The sequence below is a fragment of the Elephas maximus genome, chromosome 15 (genome assembly GCF_024166365.1).
Source record: "Elephas maximus indicus isolate mEleMax1 chromosome 15, mEleMax1 primary haplotype, whole genome shotgun sequence".
Taxonomy (NCBI): domain Eukaryota; kingdom Metazoa; phylum Chordata; class Mammalia; order Proboscidea; family Elephantidae; genus Elephas; species Elephas maximus.
This window is the reverse complement of record NC_064833.1, coordinates 68264705-68284976: the sequence shown is the minus strand read 5'-3', so window position 1 is coordinate 68284976 and position 20272 is coordinate 68264705. Positions and strand designations below refer to the sequence as shown.

The following is a 20272-nucleotide window of genomic DNA, read 5'->3' as shown; positions in this document are numbered from 1 at the left end:
GTGCTTTGTGCTGAAGCACTCACTCATCTATGCCAAGAAATGTAGAAGACAGCTACCTGGCCAACTGACTGGAAAAGATCCATATTTGTGCCCATTCCAAAGAAAGGTGATCCAATAGAGTGCGAAAATTATTGAACAGTGTCATTAATGTCACACACAAGTAAAATTATGCTGAAGATAAATTCAAAAACGGTTGCGGCAGTATATTGACAGGGAACTGCCAGAAATTCAACTCAGATTCAGAAGAGGACATGGAACGAGGGATATCACTGCTTATGTCAGGTAGATCTTGGCTGAAAGCAGAAAATACCAGAATGGTGTTTACCTGTGTTTTAATGACTATGCAAAAGCATTGGCTGCATGGATCATAACAAATTACAGATAATACTGCAAAGAATGAGAATTCCACAACACTTAACTGTGCTCATGCAGAAATGTACATAGACAAAAAGGCAGTTATTCAAACAGAACAAGAAGATACTGAGTGGTCTAAAATCAGGAAAAGTGTGTGTCAGGGTTGTATCTTTTCACCTTCCTTATGCAATCTGTATGCTGAGCAAATAATCCAAGAAGCTGGACTGTATGAAGAACACAGCATCAGGATTGGACGAAGACTCATTAACAATAACAACCTGCATTACGCAGATAACACAACTTTGCTTGCTGAAAGTAAAGAGAACGTGAAGCACTTACTGATGAAAATCAAAGACTACAGCCTTCAGTATGGATTACACCTCAACATGAAGAAAACAAAAATCCTCACAACTGGGCCCACGAGCAACATCATGGTAAAAAGAGAAAATACTGAAGTTGTCAAGGATTTCATTTTACTTGGATCCACAATCAACAACTATGGAAGCAGCAGTCAAGAAATCAAATGACGAACTCAAGAAAAATTTTAAACACAGAAGAAAATATCCTTTGATGATTACAAAGGTGGGGAGGGAGAGAGGGGTATTTACTAATTAGACCGTAAACAAGAAATATTTTAGGCGAGGGAAAGACAATACACAACACTGAGGAGGTCAGCACAACTGGACTAAACCAAAAGCAAAGAAGTTTCCTGAATACAACCAAACGCTTTGAAGGCAAGAGCAGCATGGACAGGGGTCTGGGGACCATGGTTTCAGGAGACATCTAGGTCAACTGGCACAACAAAATGTATTAAGAAAATGTTCTGCATCCCACTTCGGTGAGTGGCGTCTGGGGTCTTAATCACTAGCAAGCAGCCATCTAAGATCCATCGATTGGTCTCAACCCAAATGGAGCAATGGAAAATGAAGAACTCCAAAGAGACAAAGTAAGTATGAGCCCAAGAGACAGAAAGGGCCACATAAGCCAAGACTCCATCAGCCTGAGACCAGAAGAACTAGATGGTGCCCGGCTACCACCAACGACTGGACTGACGGGAAACACAACAGAGAATCCCTGACGGAGCAGAACAGTGGGATGCAGACCTCAAATTCTCATAAAAAGACCAGGCTTAATGGTCTGAAGCTGGAGGGACCCCAGAGGTCATGGCCCCTGGCCGCTCTGTTAGCCCAAGATTGGAACCATTTCCAAAGCCAACTCCTCAGACAGGGATTGGACTGGACTAAAAGACAGAAAATTATACTGGTTGAGGAGTGAGCTTCTTGACTCACATAAGACTATGTGGGCAGCTCCTGCCTAGAGGGGAGATAAGAAGGCAGGGGGGAACAGGACCTGGTTGAATGGACACAGGGAATACAGGGTGGAGAGGAGGAGTGTGCTGTCACATTAGAGGGAGAGCAGCTAGGATTACACAGCAAGATGTGTGTAAGTTTTTGTATGAACGACTGACTTGATTTGTAAACTTTCACTTAAAGCACAATTAAAACAAGAAAAAGAAAAATGTCGTATTGCATTGGGCAAATCTGCGGCAAAAGACCTCCCTGAAGTGTTAAGCACAGATGTCACCTTGAGGACTAAGGAGTGCCTGACCCAAGCCATGGTATTTTTAATCACCTCATACATATGTGAAAGCTGGACAATAAAGAGTAAGGAAGACCAAAGAATTGACGCCTCTGATTTATGGTGTTGACGAAGAATGACTGTACCATGGACTGCCATATGTCCTGGAAGAAGTACAGCCAGCATGCTCCTTAGAAGCAATGATGATGAGACTTCGTCTCATGTACTCTGGATGTGTTATCGGGAGGGAACAATCCCTGGAGAAGAACATCATGGTTGGTAAAGCAGAGGGTAGTGAAAAAGAAGACTCTCAACAAGATGGACTGACACAGTGGCTACAACAATGGGCTCAGAGCAACAACTGTGAGGATGGCACAAGACTGGGCAGTGTTTTGTTGTATTGTACACAGGGTAGCTATGAGTCGGAACTGACTTGACAGTCCCTAACAACAGTGCTTTAAGTATTAATGAACTTATTTCAACAAGCCAAAAAAATAAGTTTCCTGCTCAATCGGAGCAAATTAGTAACATTAAGAATTTGAAAGCCGTAAATTAAGAAACCTAAACATTTACATTTTCAATTCAAAATAGAGTGCAACATTATTCAAATGGTGTTAAAATATACTAGGTATAACTAACAATATAGACCCGACTGTCTCTTTTTTAATTGAAAATAATTTATTTGGAAGCTGAAGTGTGAATAAATCACTAAAAGCATTTCAGTGATTTATTTTTACTCTTTAGAATTCAACATTATTTAGATCTCAACAACTTTGAGAAACCCCTTTTGTTTTCACTTAATATAAGCCTCTAAATGTTACAAATATTCACCTATAGACCTGTATATAACTCTTCAATATTAGGGTTTAGTAACCCTGCTGGCTGATATCAAGCAATAGGCTCAGTAAGACACAAGAGTACATTTTTAAAGCTCTACATCTGATGTAAAAAAACAGTCTTAGGATGTGTCATGGATTGAATTATGTCCCCCCAAAAAATGTGTGTATCAACTTGGTTAGGCCATGATTCCCAGTATTGTGTGGCTGTCCTCCGTTTTGTGATTGTAATTTTACAGTGAGAGGATTACAGTGGGATTGTAACACCACCCTTACTCACATCACCTACCTGATCCAAGGTAAAGGGAGTTTCCCTGGGGTGTGGCCTGCACCACTTTTTATCTCTCAAGAGATAAAAGGAAAGGGAAGCAAGCAGAATTGGGGACCTCATACCACTAAGAACACAGCACCAGGAGCTGAGTGCATCCTTTGGACCCGGGGTCCCTGCACCTGAGAAGCTCCTCGACCAGGGGAAGATTGAGGACGAGGACCTTCCTCCAGAGCCGACAGAGACAGAAAGCCTTCCCCTGGAGCCAACGCCCTGAGTTTGGACTTGCAACCTACTAGACTGTGAGAAAATAAATTTCTCTTTCTTAAAGCCATCCACTTGCTGTTATGCCAGCACTAGATGACTAAGACAGGATGTAGCAAAAATGAAGTCACATATGACATAAAATTGACAATACAATTTTAAATATTCTGTAAGCCCTTTCTTCACAATTGTTGTTGCTGTGTGCCATATGATAGAGTAGATCTGTTCCAAAGGGTTTCCTAGGCTGTTATCTTTACGGGAGCAAATCCCAGGTCTTGTCTCCCATGGAGCCACTGGTGGGTTTGAATCGCTGACCCTTCGGTTAGCAGGGCAACACTTAACCATTGTGCCACCAGGGCTCCTCCTTCACAATTATATCTATAGAAATACAAATAAAGATCTGTATAAATTAAAAAACATACAAGCTAATAAATCAAAATAGCACTTTGGAAGGTAACTGAATAACATTCTGAAGTTATTCCTTTTCACTAAGCAAGTTTTATTAGATTTACATCAATATGAAAATTATAATTCACACTATACCATGGATAATTCAGAATATCCACAATGGTACATGTCCTTAAGACTTAACTTCCTACATGATCACGTTCATGGATGCAGAAAAAGCATTTTCACCCTATCTTGATGAAAACTCTCATGAAGACTGAAATTGAAGGAAAGTTCCTCAATATGATTCAGGACATACATGAAAAGCCAACAGCCAACATGACACCTAATGGAGAAAGATTGAGAGCTTTCCCCGTGAAATAAAAAACAAGGCAAAGGTGCCGACTCTCACAACTTCTATCCAATACTGTATTAGAAGTATTAGCCAAAGCAATGAGAAAAGAAATAAAAGGTATCCAGATTGGAAAAGAAGTAAAATTATCTTTATTCACGAATAACATGATCCTACATAGAGAAAATCTCATAGTCCACAAGAAAACTTCTAGAGCTAACAGAGGAATTTAGCAAAGTTGTAGGGTACAAGGCCAAGAAACAAAAATCTGTTGGGTTTCTGTACACTGGTAATGAGAAATCTGAAAGGGAAATTAGGGAAACAATTCTATTTACAATATGATCTAAGAAAAAAAAATACCTAGGAATAAATCTAACCAGGGATGTGGAGGTCTTAAACAACGAAAATTATAAAACAGTGTTGAAAGAGATTAAAGAAGACTTAAATAGAAACATATTCCATGTTCATGAATTGGAACACTTAATATTGCTAAGATGTCAACATTACCCAAAGCAATCTATAGATTCAATGCAATCCCAATCAAAACCCCAACAGCCATCTTTACAGAAATGGGAAAACCAAACCTCAACTTTATACGGAATGCCAAGAAGCCCCAAAGAGCTAAAGCAATGTTCAAAGAGAAGAACAAAGTAGGAGAGCTCACACTTTTTATTTTAAACATACTATACAGAGCCCTGGTGGCACAGTAATTAAGAGCTCGGCTGCAAACCAAAAGGTCAGCAGTTCGAATCCACCAGCAGCTCCTTGAAAATCCTATGGAGCAGTTCTACTCTGTCCTATAGAGTCACTAAGAGTCAAAATCAACTCAACAGCAACAGGTTTTTGTTTTTGTTTTTAAATACAGCTGCAATAGTCAAAACGCCTGGTACTGTTAGAACACTAGACACACAAACCAATGGAATAGAATTGAGAGTCCAGAAATAAACCCACACATCTATGGTCAACTGATTTTTGACAAGAGTGCTAAATCTACTTGATGGGAAAAGAAGAGTCTCTTCAATAAACAGTTTTGGGAAAACTGGATTTCTACATGCAGAAAAATGAAACAGGATCCATGCCTCACACCATACACAAAAAAAATTTAAATGTTTTAAAGACCTAAATGTGAAAACTAAAACCATAAAATTCTTAGAAGAAAATGCAGGGGCAACTCTATTCTGTTGGGTCTAGCTTTTAACAATGGATTATCTGATATAAGAACAAAAGCACAAACAGCAAAAGACCAAATAAATAACTGGGATCTCATAAAATTAAAAACTTTTGCTCATCAAAAAACTTTACCAAAAAAGTGAAAAGACAAAAGACAAGCTACCAACAGGAGGGTATCTTCACAAACCATATTATCCGGTAAGAATCTAATAACCAAAATATACATAAAAGTCAATAAATTAACAACAAAAAGACAAATAACCCAATCATAAAATGGGCAAAGGACTTTGAATAGACATTTCACCAAAGAAGGCACTCAAATGGCCACCAAACACATGAAAATAAGTTCAGCATCATTAGCCATCAGGGAGAAGCAAATCAAAACCACAATGAGATACCATTTTACTACCACTTAGGATGACTAAGATAAAAAAGAAAATGTTGGTGAGGATTTGGGAAACTGCAACCATTATCCATGGCTGGTGGGAATGCAAAATGGTCCAGCTGTTGTGGAAAACAGTGTGATCATTCCTCAAAAAACTAAAAATAGAACTACCATATGACCCAGCAATTCCACTCCTAGATATATACCCAAAAGACTTGAAAGCAGAGACTCAAAAAGATACCTGTACAGCAATGTTCACTGCAGCACTATTTACAATAGCCAAAAATTGGAAACAACCTAAATGTCCACTAAATGTGGTCCATGCATACGACGAAATATTACGCAGCCTATAAGAGAAATGAAGTCTTGAGATATGCTACAATAGGGATGGAGCTTGAAGATATTTTGCTGAGTGAAATAAGTCAATCACAATAGGACAAATACTGTATGACCTCATTTACACAAAAAGACAAGAACAGGCAAGTATATGGAGACCAAAGTTTACCAGGGTTACCAGGGGCAGAAGGGAGGAAGAAAAAGGAGTTGGGTTTCCAATGATGGAAAATCTCATTAAAAGTAGGGTTGCACAGATGATTAATGTAACTGCTGTCAGTAAGTTGTACATCCGTAAAAAGTTGAATAGGCCAAGTTTTCAGATATATTTCCAACAATGGCCAAAAAAAAAAAGAGAGTAGCTGCTGAGGCTGCTTATGGACAGCCATACATCTCATAGGATTTGGTTCCTTGGTTTGGAGGTTCGGGATTGTGGTTTCGGGGATATCCCAGTTAATTGGCCTAATAACAAGTTTAGTGCTTCTGTTCTCCCTCCCAGTTCATAGCATAGTACCTGGGATCTCAAAGGCTTGCTAACGGTCATTCAAGACACAACAATTGGTCTCTATTCACCTAGAGCAACAGAGCAAGGTCAGGAATAAGAAGAGAAAATGGAATGTGTGGCTAATTGCCTCCACAAACAACTGCCTATTCTGGCATGAGACCACAAGAATTGGATGTGCCCAGCTACCTTACTGAACATTTTGATCAAAGATTTTATAGAATTCTGATCAAAAGAGGGGAAATGAAGAACAGAATTTGGAATTCTCATCAACTACTCCAGACTTTCTGGAGCCATGGAGACTGGATAAACCCCCATAACTATTGCCCTGAGATAATCTTTAAACCTTAAGCCAAAAATACACCCTGAAGTCTTCTGAAAACTTAATGACAATTTAGCTTGACTACCTGCCTTGACCATTGTGCCATTCTAAGAACTTTCTATAAGGACTCAAATTGCCAATGGCAACTTGAAAGATGAGACAGGAAACTTAGGGGGCAGTGAGTTTATAAACAATGCCGAAAAGGAGGGTGAGAATGGTTGTACTACTCTAAGAATGCAATCGGTGTCATTCAATCATACATGAAGAAATTTTTTAATTATTCTATGCTCTGTTCTGTATATTTCAACAACAAAAATAAATTATTTTTAAAAAAGACTTAATTTCACCTTTAAATGCATACTCAATCTACTGTCCTATATTTTAACCAATTTGATAAAATAACAAGGCATATAAATAAAATGCAAAGCAGTTTCATACAAGCTATGATTTCATAAATCCACCTTTTCTTCCCTCCCCCCCACCCTGGCAAAAGTTTCCAGGTACAGTTCATTTCAATTACAGCTAAGTACTTTTAGAGAAACCTATTCACATGTCCCAAAAATGCCCTACGGTGACATCCTGTCAGATACATTAGGACACGAAGTTCTAGAGTCTAACAAGCTACTAAATGAAAGCAGGTGGGGCACTTTATGGAGAGCGAGCACTCTCTTTGCTGTTCATGAACAAGTTAGGGTCCAGCCTATATCTGAAATGTACTGCTGATATAACCCAATGCTTTTATTGTGAACTTATTATATTCACTTGATAAACTGATAACTGCACATAATTAAATCTATATAATCCTCAACAATACTGTGTTATAAAATTAATATCTGTAATTTTTTATATCAGCACCCATCCCACAACTGATATGCAATTCTCACTTAAATGTCTTGTTTGACAATATACAAAGCAAAAACATTAGGTATTCCCACTTTGGGACTACAAACTACTACAAAACTCAGTAATCAATTCAGAGCCTCTTGTGATAAAAAAAATTCATGGGGTCCTTTAAAAAGCTTTTAAAAAATGTTTTTCATTTTCTCTTTAAAAGTCAAAAAAACTGCTTTTAAGCAAGAAAAACAAAACAATTTAGTACAAATTTATATGTCTCCTAAAAGCCTATGAAAGATTCTAAGTATAGGGAAGTCTCACTCCATGCACTATTCCAGTGAAAAACTCCATACATGACCAGCCAAGAAAAAAAATTTTTTCCAACACCAATTTTATAAGCCAGGTGCCATCATATTTTGCCATTTTATATTAACTCATTTAATCTTCACCACCTTGGGATGTAGGTGTTATCCCCATTTTTCTAGAGGTTTGATTACTTGCCCATGGTCACATAGCTAGGATTCAAATCCAGTTCCATTGGTTCAAAGTCCTCCTCTCTTGACTATAAAGACTTGACTTCTTAAAATTTTTCCTGTAATAAGGTCAAGGGCCTAACCTCCTAGGTCAAGAATTTTGGGGATTTACTCAAAATCAAACAATGATAAGTACATAAATATAAAATATAATTATTATGAGTTCCAGACATCTAAAATTTTCGAGTACCTAGCAGAGGTATAAAAATATTTATATATGATCATACTATCCATGCCTCAAACTACAGTCTAATATCAACACAGGATTTAACCTTGCAGTACCTAGATTTTTTTCCTCTTTATAATGATCTATACACAAATGATCAGATACTCCCAAGAGACAGAAAGGGCTGCATAAACCAGAGACTACATCAGCCTGAGACCAGAAAAACTAGATGGTGCCCAGCTATAACCAATGACTGCTCTGACAGGGAACACAACAGAGAATCCCTGATGGAGCAGGAAACAGTGGGATGCAGACCTCAAACTCTCATAAAAAGACCAGACTTAATGGTCTGAGACTAGAAGGATCCCGGAGGTCACGGTCCCCAGACCTTCTGTTAGCCCAAGACTGGAACCATTGCCAAAGCCAACTCTTCAGACAGGGATCAGACTGGACTCTAACACAGAAAATGATACTGGGGAGGAATGAGCTTCTTGGCTCAGGTAGACACCTAAGACTAGGTGGGCTGCTTCTGTCTGGAGGCGAGATGAGAGGCCAGAGGGGGACAGCAGCTGACTGAACGGACACAGGGAATACAGGGTGGAGAGGAGGAGTATGCTGTCTCATCAGGGGGAGAGCAACTAGTAGTACATGGTTAAGGTGCATGTAAGTTTTTGTATGAGAGACTGACTTGATTTGTAAACTTTCACTTAAAGCATAATTTAAAAAAAAAAAAAAATCAGATACCCCTCACTCAAAGTATACTCAAAGGAGATAGACGAACATGAGTAAAGAGAAAATAAGGGGGGCGGGGGAGCAACATCTGAGCCAACTATACTGTCCCGAACCTGATCGTAGCACAAAGGAAAATCATTTTGTGTATTGTTTATATACTAAAAAGTTAGAAAACCACCTTTGATTTTTTGGATACTCTTATTCTTTTTTGAAAAGCACACCAAGTCACTCTATCCTATAATTTCATTCCAGGTAGGTCAAGCAAGCATTTTTTAAATGTAAAATTATCTGATTTTCCACACTGAAGTATTCAGAAGAGCCATGATGTATGTAACTTGCTCTAAAATGGTCCAGGAAAATATATATTTATTATATATATACATATACAGGATGTGTGACACACTGTGAACAAATGATAAAGCACATGGGTAAAAGGGTAACAGGTGAATCTGAGTAAAGATGACACAGATGTTCACTGTATTACTCATCCTTCGTAAGTTTGAAATTATTTCCAAATAATAAAACTTAAAAAAAATGTATGGCATTCTATCTGAAGTTAGCAATACATACTTGAATTATACAGAAACATTTTTTACAAACACAAAAACTGGTTTTTAAGGAAAAATTCAATGGTTTGCAAGGAAATATGCACCACATCCTCCCAATTAATGATCACTTACAAGTAAATTTCAAATTACACTGCAACGTAAGGAAATGTGGCAGTGGTGAAGCCATACTATAAAAGAAAAAAAGCACACAAATCCATAGTTCGGCAGTAACTGCTTCACAAATTTAATACAGGCCTGCTGCAAAACGCAGGAAACCTACAAGTGATATAGAATTATCTCTGGTTTGCAGTAAAATACAGACAAACTGAACAATGAAAAACTTGCCATGTTACAAAACAATGGAGATGCCAAACAAGCCTCATTTTTTTATGGTTTTATTAAATAAGATTTTTCCGCTGTAGCTCAATTCACAACAGTATACTGGCATCATCAAAGAAAGCAAGGATGGAGAAAATCTATTCTCCTGGAAAAAATGTTACAATCTTTTCTTCTACAAGGTTACTACCATCCGGCCTGCCCAACACTTTTGATTTTAAGCGTTCACCATGCTTTCCTAAAACATAAAGGTGCATCAGCAGAGAACTAATGCTAGCATAAGGTCGCCAAAACTACGAAACCAAACCAAAATAAAAAAGCTTTTCAGTTAACAATGAAATACCTTTAAAGGCTAATCTCTATCCTTTCTGCCAGATCCACCCACTTCAAAATTCTTTAGTAAATTCCCGGGTCTACCCTAATTGGATGGTCCTCTACCAAAGAAGTTCTTAACCTTGGGGGGGGGGGAGGGGGACAGGGAGTAAGATCACAACAAATATGGTCCCTTTCCAAATAAAAATTTCACAAATGCAAAATTCTACACATATTTCCAGGAACTTCCAGAATCCCAAGGCCACTATCCCCGCCCCCCTCCCTAAGAATCTCAGATTTGCATCTCCTCAATTGACTGCAGAACAACCCCCCCTCCCCATCCCAATCCCCAGCTCTCCCCTGGAGAGACAGAAGTCCCTCCTTGCACACAGTGGATTCTGTAACTGATCTTTGTCTCTTCGCAACTCCCTTCGCCCCGGCAAGGTCACTACAGCCAACTACCCCTTTAAGCCAAGACATCACGGTAGTAGTTCTTAAGAACCACACCAAACTTGCCTGTCACAGGATATATTTTGTCCCCACGGCCCCACCTACTTTCCCCATTTCGGCCAGTTACGTCTTCCCCATTTGCCCATTATACAGAAATAGCCGCCCAAGCCCCTGGCGCGCCCCTGCCCCGCCGGCCCCCGCGCAGCGCCCAAGGCCCACTCCTCGCAGACGCCCCCAGGGCCTCGCTCCATCTCTCCCCTCCGCAAGATCCCTCCCTGCCCGGGCCCGCCCCGTTCCCTCTCTCCCACCCCGCCGCTGCCCTTACCACCCCCTCTTCCGGCCGCTCCCACCGGCCCCCACGACCCCCACCTTCCTGCGCCCTCGGCCCAGTTCCTGCCTCCCCCGAAACCCCCACTTGGGCCGGCCTCCTCGCCTTCCTCCCGGCTCCTCCCCTCAGGACACCTGTGTCGCCCCACCCCCTCCACACACGCCCCCCCCCCCAATTCATTCGCCTCCTCTCCGGCGGCCCCCATCCCTCCCACCTGCTCCCACCCCCGCCCCACCCCCACTGCTCCCACCCACTCAGTCACCCTCTTCCCCTCCCCCCTCCCGCCAGGAGAGAGCCCGAGGAAGGAGGGAGGCGCGGGGGAGGGGAGGCCGTGAAGGGGCTGCTCTTCTCGGGGTTCGCCGCGCGCCGCGGACCTGCAGGGCTCCCCAGCGCCCTCTGCCTCCTCTGCCAACGGGGCGGAAGTCGGGGCTCCCGGGCGCCCCCAACGAGGGTATTTACCTTCTTGCCAGGGACACTTTGCAGACGGCTCCAACATTGGCAAACACTACAGAGAACTGACCCCGCTCGGCCGCCGCCGCCGCCGGCTTCCACCCCTCGGGCTCCCCGCCCCCGCCTCCCTCCCCTCTGCTCCCCTCCCCTCCCCTCCGCTCCCGCCGCGCCCTCCCAGGCCCGCGCCGCGCGCCCCCGCCTGCGCAGTCGCGCCCGCGCCCCAGCCCGCCCAGCCCCCGCGCGCTCCCGGCCATCCCTCCGCGAGCCCGCGCCGCGCGCCCGACCCAGCCCTACCGCCATTCAGCCTCCCGCGGGCCAGCGGCCGAGCGCGGCCATTGTTCGCGGCACCGCGCCCGCCCCCTAGCGGCCGCCGGGCCCCCGGCAGCAGCGGTCGCCGCGGGCACTGCGGTGCTGGTCCCGGCTGTGTGGGCGCCGGGGCGAGGGCCGCTCCTGGGGGTTTGGGGAAGAGGGCGAGCGAGCGCATGGGGAGGGCGCCCCGACCGCAATCTACTTGTCCCCGGCCCGGCTACCCGCCCCTCGGCTGCAAAGGGTTGGCCTGGAGCAGCCCCTTCCACACCTGCACTAGGCAACTTCCTCCCCCGCCGCACTGACCCTCTGCTCCTTCTAAACAGCTGTCCGTGCCCCGATTTTCTGCTCGTACCTTCGCCTGGCTCTCTGGCTGCCCCCCTCTGCTCTGCTCAGGAAGCGCGACCATCCCGCGTCTGCTCTGGCCGCCGCTGTGCGCCGCACTGTTTAGCAGATACTGCACCTTTCCAGACTGGGGGCGGGGTGAAGGGAGGAGGGGAATAGTTAAACTGTCTCGCTCAGAGAACGCTAGTGATCCGGGATCACCCGATCTCCCACATCGGTGCCCTGGCCAAACATCCTCCTCAACTAAAAAAAAATTCGTATTTGGTCATACAAAAAACAAATCCTTGCAATCAAAAATGAGGTCCATCTTAAAACAGTGCCCTAGATCCTAGATTTTTGAGGCAAGAGTGCTAGAAAACTCGAATGGCTTTTTGGTGCGTCCTGGTTTTGATGTGGGTTACTTATATCCAGATACCTTCAACCCAGTTAAGGCCAGTGGAGCTCAGCACTTGGTTTAGTAAATGGCACCGAAATTAATCTGCTAATGAAGTCTAGAAGGAAAGCTGTTAATTCATTTTCACAAACTTATTCATTTGCATTATTGTTCCCCAGGGTTCCTTCCTCTGCCTGAGAAATGTCTACCAGGCCTGTGATTTCAGTCACCGTCCAAAACCCAGGCCTGTGATTTCAGTCATCATCCAAAGCCAGTAGTTCTTAAATCTGCAACTGGCGAGACAGTACAGGCAGTGGTTAAAAGCAAGGGCGCCAGAATCAGATAACTAGGGCTGGTTATTTACATGGTACTTACCCAGTGTGTCAGTTTATTCTGTTGATTAAAAGGAGACTAAATGGAATAATAAAAAAAAAAAAGGTATTATTAAGTGCTAATATATATACATACCCTTTCAACAGGCTCTGGCATATATGGTAAGTCGCATGTGGTAGGTAAGATAGTAGCTAACTGCTACATCTTCCTCCTAGAACTAACCTATGCTCCTTTCCCACCTTTTCATCTCTGCCAATTCCCCCAAGCTCAACATGTTGCATCTTCCCTAAATCTGCCCTGTTCTTGTTAGTTGCTGTCCTGCCGGCCTGACTCATGGTGACCTTACGTACAACAGAACTAAACCTTGCCCAGTCCTACAACATCTTCATGATCTTTGATATGTTTGAGTCTATTGTGGCTGTTGTGTCCTTGATTAATAACCTCTAGCTCCTCAAGGCTGGCACCTAGTCAACATTTAAACACTTGTTGAATGTTTTCAATGAATACATGCCCTTCACACCAGCCATGGGAGTTGTCTAGGTGGCGCAAACGGTTTGGACTACTAACCTAAAAGTTGGCTGTTGGAACCTGCCCAGCAATGCCACAAAAGAAAAAAGGCCTGGCGATCTGCTTCCATAAAGATTACAGCCACAAAAACCCTCCAAAGCAGTTCTGCCCTGTAACACATGAGGATGCCATGAGTTGAAATCAACTCAATGGCAATGGGTTTCGGGTTTTTTTTCTCTTTTGGTTTTGTCACACCAGCCATACCAAATGACAGGTCCCCCACCTCTGTGCCTTCTCCCTGCATCATGCTGCCCTCGCCGGATGAATAAACCATCCTTCACATCATTCAAAAATCACCTCCTGGAAGGTTCAGGGTCATGGTTTCATGGGATATCCCAGTTAATTGGCCTAATTATGTGCTTAGTGCTTTTGTTCTACTTTCTAGCTTGTTTCGCAGTGCATAGGGTCTTAAAAGCTTGTAAGCGGCTAGCCAAAGCACAACGATTCGTCTCTGTTCACCTGGAGCAACACAGGAAGAAGGAGAGTCAGGAATAGAAACAGGATATGGCATGTGTGGCTAATTGCCTCCATGAACAACTGCCTCCTTTGCCATGAGACCAGAATACTGCATGGTGCCTGGCTACTGTTACTGGACATTTTGATCAAAGATTCCATAGAAGAGTCCTGATCAAAAGGGGGAAAATGCAGAATGGAATTTTAAATTTTCATGGATTCTAGAATTTCTGGAGCCATGGAGGGTGAATGAACCTCTGAAACTATTGCCCTGAGATAATCTTTAAACCTGAATCCAAAAATATCACCTGAAGTCTTCTTAAAACTTTAGCTTAACTAGTGAAAAAGGTCTACCTTGAGCATTGTGCTGTTTTGAGAACAATCTACCTGGGATCAAATTGACAACAGCAACTCAAAAGATTAGATAGGAACCTTAGGGGGCAGTGAATTTATGTTAATTGAGGGAAGAACAACTCAGAAAAGGAGGGTTAAAATGGTCACACAACTGAAGAATGTAATCAATTCCCTCAATTGTACATGTAGAAACTGTTGAATTGGTGTATGTTTTGCTGTGTATTTTTTTTTTTTCTCTCAATAGTAACAACAAAATAAATTTAGCAGGAAAAAAAAAAAATCACCTCCTTGAGAGGTATTCTCTAAGTCTCTTGATGCTCTCTTTGAAATTGTATGTAGATGAGCTTGTTTCCAATCCTGTCTCCCGAACTGTGCAGGCTCTGCATCTCATTCATCTGTGTCGTCCCAGCATCCAACAGCAAGTGGGTGCATAGTTCAATGGAACAAATGGATGAGATTCTGCTTCTGGAGGTCACTCTGAAGTGGTCAGGAATTTCATTCCTTTTGATTCAGATCATTAAAATTAATTGAAAACTTTATCCCAGCTGTCACTTTTTCTTATAGTAACTGCAGCCCTGCTGGTGCAGTGGTTAAGAGCTTGGCTGCTAACCAAAAGGTCAGCGGTTTGCATCTGCCAGCCACTCCTTGAAAACCCTGTGGGACAGTTCTACTCTGTCCTACAGGGTTGCTATGTGTTGAAATCAATGGCAATGGTTTGTTTGTTTTTTAAAGTTTTTAAGGTTTGATTTTAAGGTTTTGGTAAACTCCAAATAGAACTGAATTTTTCAAAGCCACTGTTATTCGAGCAGAAATTGTTTCTTAGCTCCAATCACCAATTCCAATCGCTTAAATATTTAGCATTAGGACATACGTACCTGTTGTTGTTTTTAGGTACTGTCAAGTCATTTCCAACTCCTAGCGATCCAATGTACAACAGAACGAAACACTGCCTGGTCCTGCGCCATCCTCATGATCTTACCTGAAAAAAATGAAAATCCACATATAAATCTATTGTCTTCTTAGTATTTGTATAGAAGTTGAAAATATTAGATATTTAAAGAGCAGTGGGTCTTGGCAGCTGATTAAAACAAAGCAACCGACTTATGGATGCATCTTTATCACCACCATTGCAATCAAGTACTCAACCATCAGAAAAAGAAAATGCTTTCCAATTTGTCATGGTCAAGTTCAAGATGTTTGAATGGGACAGATTCCAGAGTCATAAACCATAGTTTCTTTTCAGGCTAGGTCCTTCCGTTTACTGTATTATAACATGCTTTTCTTGACATCTATTTTTTTGTAAAATTCAACTTCCCCCACCTCTACCATGTAAGGTAAAACCATTGCCATCAAGTCAATTCTGACTCAAAATGACCCTATAGGACAAAGTAGAACTGCCCACATAGGGTTTCCAAGGAGCAGCTGGTGGATTTTAACTGCTGACCTTTTGGTTAGCTGCTGTAGCTTTTAACCACTGTGCCAGCACAGCTCCACCATATAAGGTAACCAAAAAAAAAAACCAAACCCTCTTTCGTTGAGTCAATTCCTCTATCTGCTCATATCTGAACATGTTTTTTATCACCACGCTCTGTTCAGTTTCTTTGAATATACCTTAATCTTCTCAAAGGCAAGAGCAATGGCTTCCTCATCTTTGTCTCTCCAGCATTTAGCACAGTGCCCATAAAAAAACCGGAACCAAACCCACTGCCATCAAGTTGATTCCGACTCATAGCAACCCTATAGGACAGAGTAGAACTGCCCCCATAGAGTTTCCAAGGAGTGCTTGGCAGATATGAACTGCCGACCTTTTGGTTAGCAGCCGTAGCACTTAACCACTACGCCATCAGGGTTTCCAGTGCCTATAGTGCTCAATAAATGCTTTTTGAATGAATGGATTAGCAAATTTGACAAACATTTACTGGTGCAAACGGTTTGCACTCAACTACAAATCTAAAGGTTGGCAGTTCAAACCCACCCAGCGGCACCAGGGAAGAATGGCCTGGCAATCTGATTCTGTACAGATTACAGCCAAGAAAACCCTATGGGCCAGTTCTACTCTGTCACATGATGTTGCTATGAGTCGGAATCAACTCCACGGCACCCAACAACAACATATGCCAAGTACTATTCTTGGCCCAGGAACATAGCAGTGAAAAAACACTACAAAGTCGTTGTCCTCAAGAAACTTACAGAGGAGTGAATGTGTACGTGAATGTATGAAATAAACACTTCTAAATATTTTATCTCTATTAAAGCTTCATTCTGGAAATTCCCAACGTAGTTATGTGTTCACTAATAAATTGATTGCTTAGAATTCAGTATTTTTTCCATGATAAAAAAAATTTTTTTTTTTTTGATAGTGGTATCAAAATATTTATTAGGGCATCAGTCAGCTAAAACACTATACTACAAAATAGTAGAAATAAATAATGTTACAAATGCAATCACTAAGAATAAAGAAACAAAGATTTATTTAATAAATTATGCAAAGGTTCTTTTAAGTCCTATGGAACATTGTGTCCAATAAATATTTCTGAATAAAAATAATATGGACCCACTTATCCTTATATTAACTTGCCTTTTTCCTCAATATCTATCATCTTCTCTCTAAATCTCTTTTTTTTTTCCTTAGGGAATATCTAGATTTTCCATAACTCAGTACTTTGATCTTTAGCTACATTGTGTCTAATGTATTGATTCTAATTTCTTTGTTAAAGTCGCGGTATAGTAAATATTGGTATGGTTTTAGATCTCAATTCTATTCCTTCATAGCTAAAATACAAGATAAGATAGCTTTACAATCTGCCTTTTCATCTCAATCTATACTTTATCATCTGTAAACTGAGTTCTTTTTTTATTGACTATATACATGCATTATGTTTGTCTACAGTGAAAAAAAAATTTTTTTTTTAAAAGCACTCATAAAAAGTATTATTCTGTCCCATAAGATATTTTTCTTTTAGCCTGGGTTCTTCTTCCGTCTTTTGAATGCAATGGTGCCTTTTTTTTTTTTTCTATAATATTTGGCATAATTTCTATACTTATTTTTATTTTATTCATGCTTAATCTGGGTGACTCTCTCTAGATCTTCTATTAGCTTATTTTGCCCAGTAGAGCTTCTGGGGAGGATAAAAATTATGTTTTGCTTTTTCATTTCATTAGTTTGTAGGGGTAGGAGGGAGCCAATAATGTAAATTATGCCACGATCTTTACCCTGAATTTCTGATACTTTTCTTGAATCATATATAGCTAACAAAGCCTAGAAATGTGCCTTCTTTATAACTATTTAAATTTCCTTGCAGCAGAAATAAATTTGTGACATCTTTGCACACTGTGGGGTCGGGGGGGTGTGGGAAGAGGGAATTGGTGGAGGGAGAGTGGTCGGTGTTGCTTCTTAAACAAGTTCAGTAACTGCTTCAAATACTTTGTAATTGTGAACATTTCGAGAGGCATCATCTTACAATCACCTCACCAACTTTTTTTACCTTACTATCCTCCCCTTTTCAAAACAATTATTTACTTCATAAAACATTCTTTCCCCTTTCCCTTTATAAACAGTGAAAGAAAAAAAAAAAACCTGGAAATTCCAGCTATTTATACCTTCTCGTTCTGTCCTCTCTTTGGTATTTGTGAACGGCATTCCGAATTAGTAATACGTTGCAGTGTAATAAACCATCTCACAAGGGAGTGGGTTTAAAACAATAATGTATTTAGTTCAGGCAGTTTGGGCAGGGCTCGACAGCTGATCTGTGCTCCAGGGCAGCATAAGTGAGGGCAGCTCTAAGGCTGAGGCAATGGGGTGACCGGGAGCTAGAATCACCTAAGAGCTCAGTCACTCATATCTGCTGTTGGTACTGGTTCTCAGCTGGACTGTCCTCCAGAACACCTGCATGGGACTTCTCTATGTGGCTGCTTGGCTTCCTTACAGCACAGTGGCTGCGTTCCAAGAAACAAGAAGTAAAAGCCATCAGTTCCTTAACTGGACCCAGAAACTGGCACAGCATCACTTCTGCCATATTCTGTTGGTCAAGTAGTCACAGGGACCAGATTCTAGGGGAAGGTGCCTAACCCCATCTTCCCATATCAAAGAGTTTTAAGGTCACGTTTAAAACTGCCACACACTCTCTTAACATATAACCTTGTCTTCTCACTGCATTGCTCCTGTGTTAACATAAAACCAAAAAAAAAAAAAAAAAAAAACCCATTGCCATCGAGTCGATTCTGACTCATAGCAACCCTATAGGATAGTGTAGAACTGCCCCATAGGGTTTCCAAGGAGCAACTGGTGGGTTTGTACTGCCAACCTTTTTGTTAGCAGCTGAGCTCTTAACCACTGCACCAGCAGGGCTCCGTGAGCACACAGGTGACATTAAAAATTTCCTTCCAGGGAAGAAGGACTGGGAAAGTGATCTCTGCATGAATCATGCCATTTGATTTCTCTCGTCCAACACCTCCCTCATGCATTGAAGACACTTGTACACCTCAACTTTGAGGATTACAAAAACCAAGTTCAAGAAGAACAGAGCCCCAGAACAAGGGGGAAGGTTTTGGCAAGCCAATGCAGTTAGCAGTTGCAACAGCAGGAGAGATGAAGTGACAAGTTGAAAGCTGGAAAGGATCAAGGAAACTCCCAGGCAGGAACGTGTAATGGGAAACATTGAATCATGCTCTGATTCTGGGGGTGTGCTGTGGTGTGAAGTGGGCCACGATGTCACTGAGGAGGTGAGAATAGGCTTCTAGATCGGACAGGGCACGTGACTTAGGAAGGGTCCAACATAAGGTAGTCAGACAAGTCAGGCCAGGCTAGTAGTATGAAGAGTGCTCAGCACCCAGAGCTGGGGTTGATCTCTCCTCTCCCAGTCCTACCCCAGCAGCCCCTGTAGGCTCAAGCCACTCATTCATTAACTCATTCAACACACAGACCTGCCAGTGACAGCGAGGGCTGCCAGTGGGTTAGGAAACCATCTGTTGCTCTTTTGCACCACTGCTATTGTGTGTGGCCCATCTACTTGTCTGCCTCCTCAGCCCAAGTTCTTTTTTTTTTTTTTTAATTTATTGTGCTTTAAGTGAAAGTTTACAAATCAAGTCGGTCTCTCATACAAAAAGTTATACACACCTTGTTATGTACTCCTAGCTGCTCTTCCCCTAATGAGACAGCATATTCCCCTTCTCCTCCCTGTCCCCCTCTGCCTTCTTATCTCGCCTCCAGACAAGAGCTGCCCACATAGCCTTGTGTGTCTACTTGAGCCAAGAAGCTCACTCCTCACCAGTATCATTTTCTGTTTTATAGTCCAGTCCAATCCCTGTCTAAAGAGTTGGCTTTGGGAATGTTTCCAGTCTTGTCAGCCCAAGTTCTTGGTGTTATTCTATCATCCTGCCAACTGCACCCCAACACACATACACAAACACAGACACACACATGCACACACACACCATACACATGGATAAACATATTTCTCCCTTAAGACCTGATACATGACTTCCTCCTACCTAGTGCCTGCCAACCTCTATGCCTGGGGCTAAACTCAGCCTCTGGTCTTCCTCCATGCTGCCCCTGACATCCATGAATAATATAATCCCTATTGCTTCAAAGCTTAGATGTTGACCTTCTCTTCCCTTTCCCTTCCCCACCCCAATTTTGACCAATAATGTTTACTTGGTTTGAGTTGAGACTGGCACAGGTCCTCAGAGTTGTCCCAGCATTTGAGAACATATACTCCCAGCCACTAATTTACTTGGAACTTCACTAAGGAGTCTACCCTTTACCTTTCTGAGAGTCACATTGGCAGGATCATCATTAGCGCCTTTGTAAGAATTCAAGAAGTTACCCCTCTGGGTAGACGCGGCTCCATAAGCCCAAGTCTCACCGAGTAAAAGTCACCCATTGGGCCAAGAAAAAAGGAGTGAACAGAAGATACACTGGATTTCCACCCCACTTGCCCCTTAAATGGGGTTCATGTGCTCAAACTGTATGTGGCAGCTCTACACAGTGAGCACATTGTCTTTGGGTTTCCTGGCTCAGTGCTAGCTGCTGGCATACGTAATACCTTTAGCTCCAAAATGATCTAAACCTTTCCATTCCACTCCCACATTAGTGCTAC

General features: G+C 42.1%; 2 protein-coding genes across 3 annotated transcripts in view; both read right to left on the bottom strand.

Moving 5' to 3' along the window:
* STAU2 (staufen double-stranded RNA binding protein 2) overlaps nt 1-12202 on the bottom strand; it is a 364940-nt gene extending 352738 nt beyond the window's left edge. The window contains exon 1 of one of the 2 annotated variants that reach the window (XM_049853679.1): nt 12102-12202. In XM_049853679.1, coding sequence (XP_049709636.1) covers nt 12102-12155 — 54 coding nt within the window. In that variant the 5' untranslated portion in view covers nt 12156-12202. Of the gene's footprint in view, nt 1-11449; nt 11540-12101 lie in introns of those variants that run through there. The other variant, XM_049853684.1, reaches the window with a different exon arrangement.
* A 2860-nt stretch (nt 12203-15062) lies between these two features.
* The window catches only part of UBE2W (ubiquitin conjugating enzyme E2 W), a 100875-nt gene continuing 95665 nt past the window's right edge, over nt 15063-20272 (bottom strand). The window contains exon 6 of the mRNA XM_049853692.1: nt 15063-15150. Within this exon, the coding sequence (XP_049709649.1) occupies nt 15074-15150 (77 nt within the window). The 3' untranslated portion in view covers nt 15063-15073. The remainder of the gene's footprint in view (nt 15151-20272) is intronic.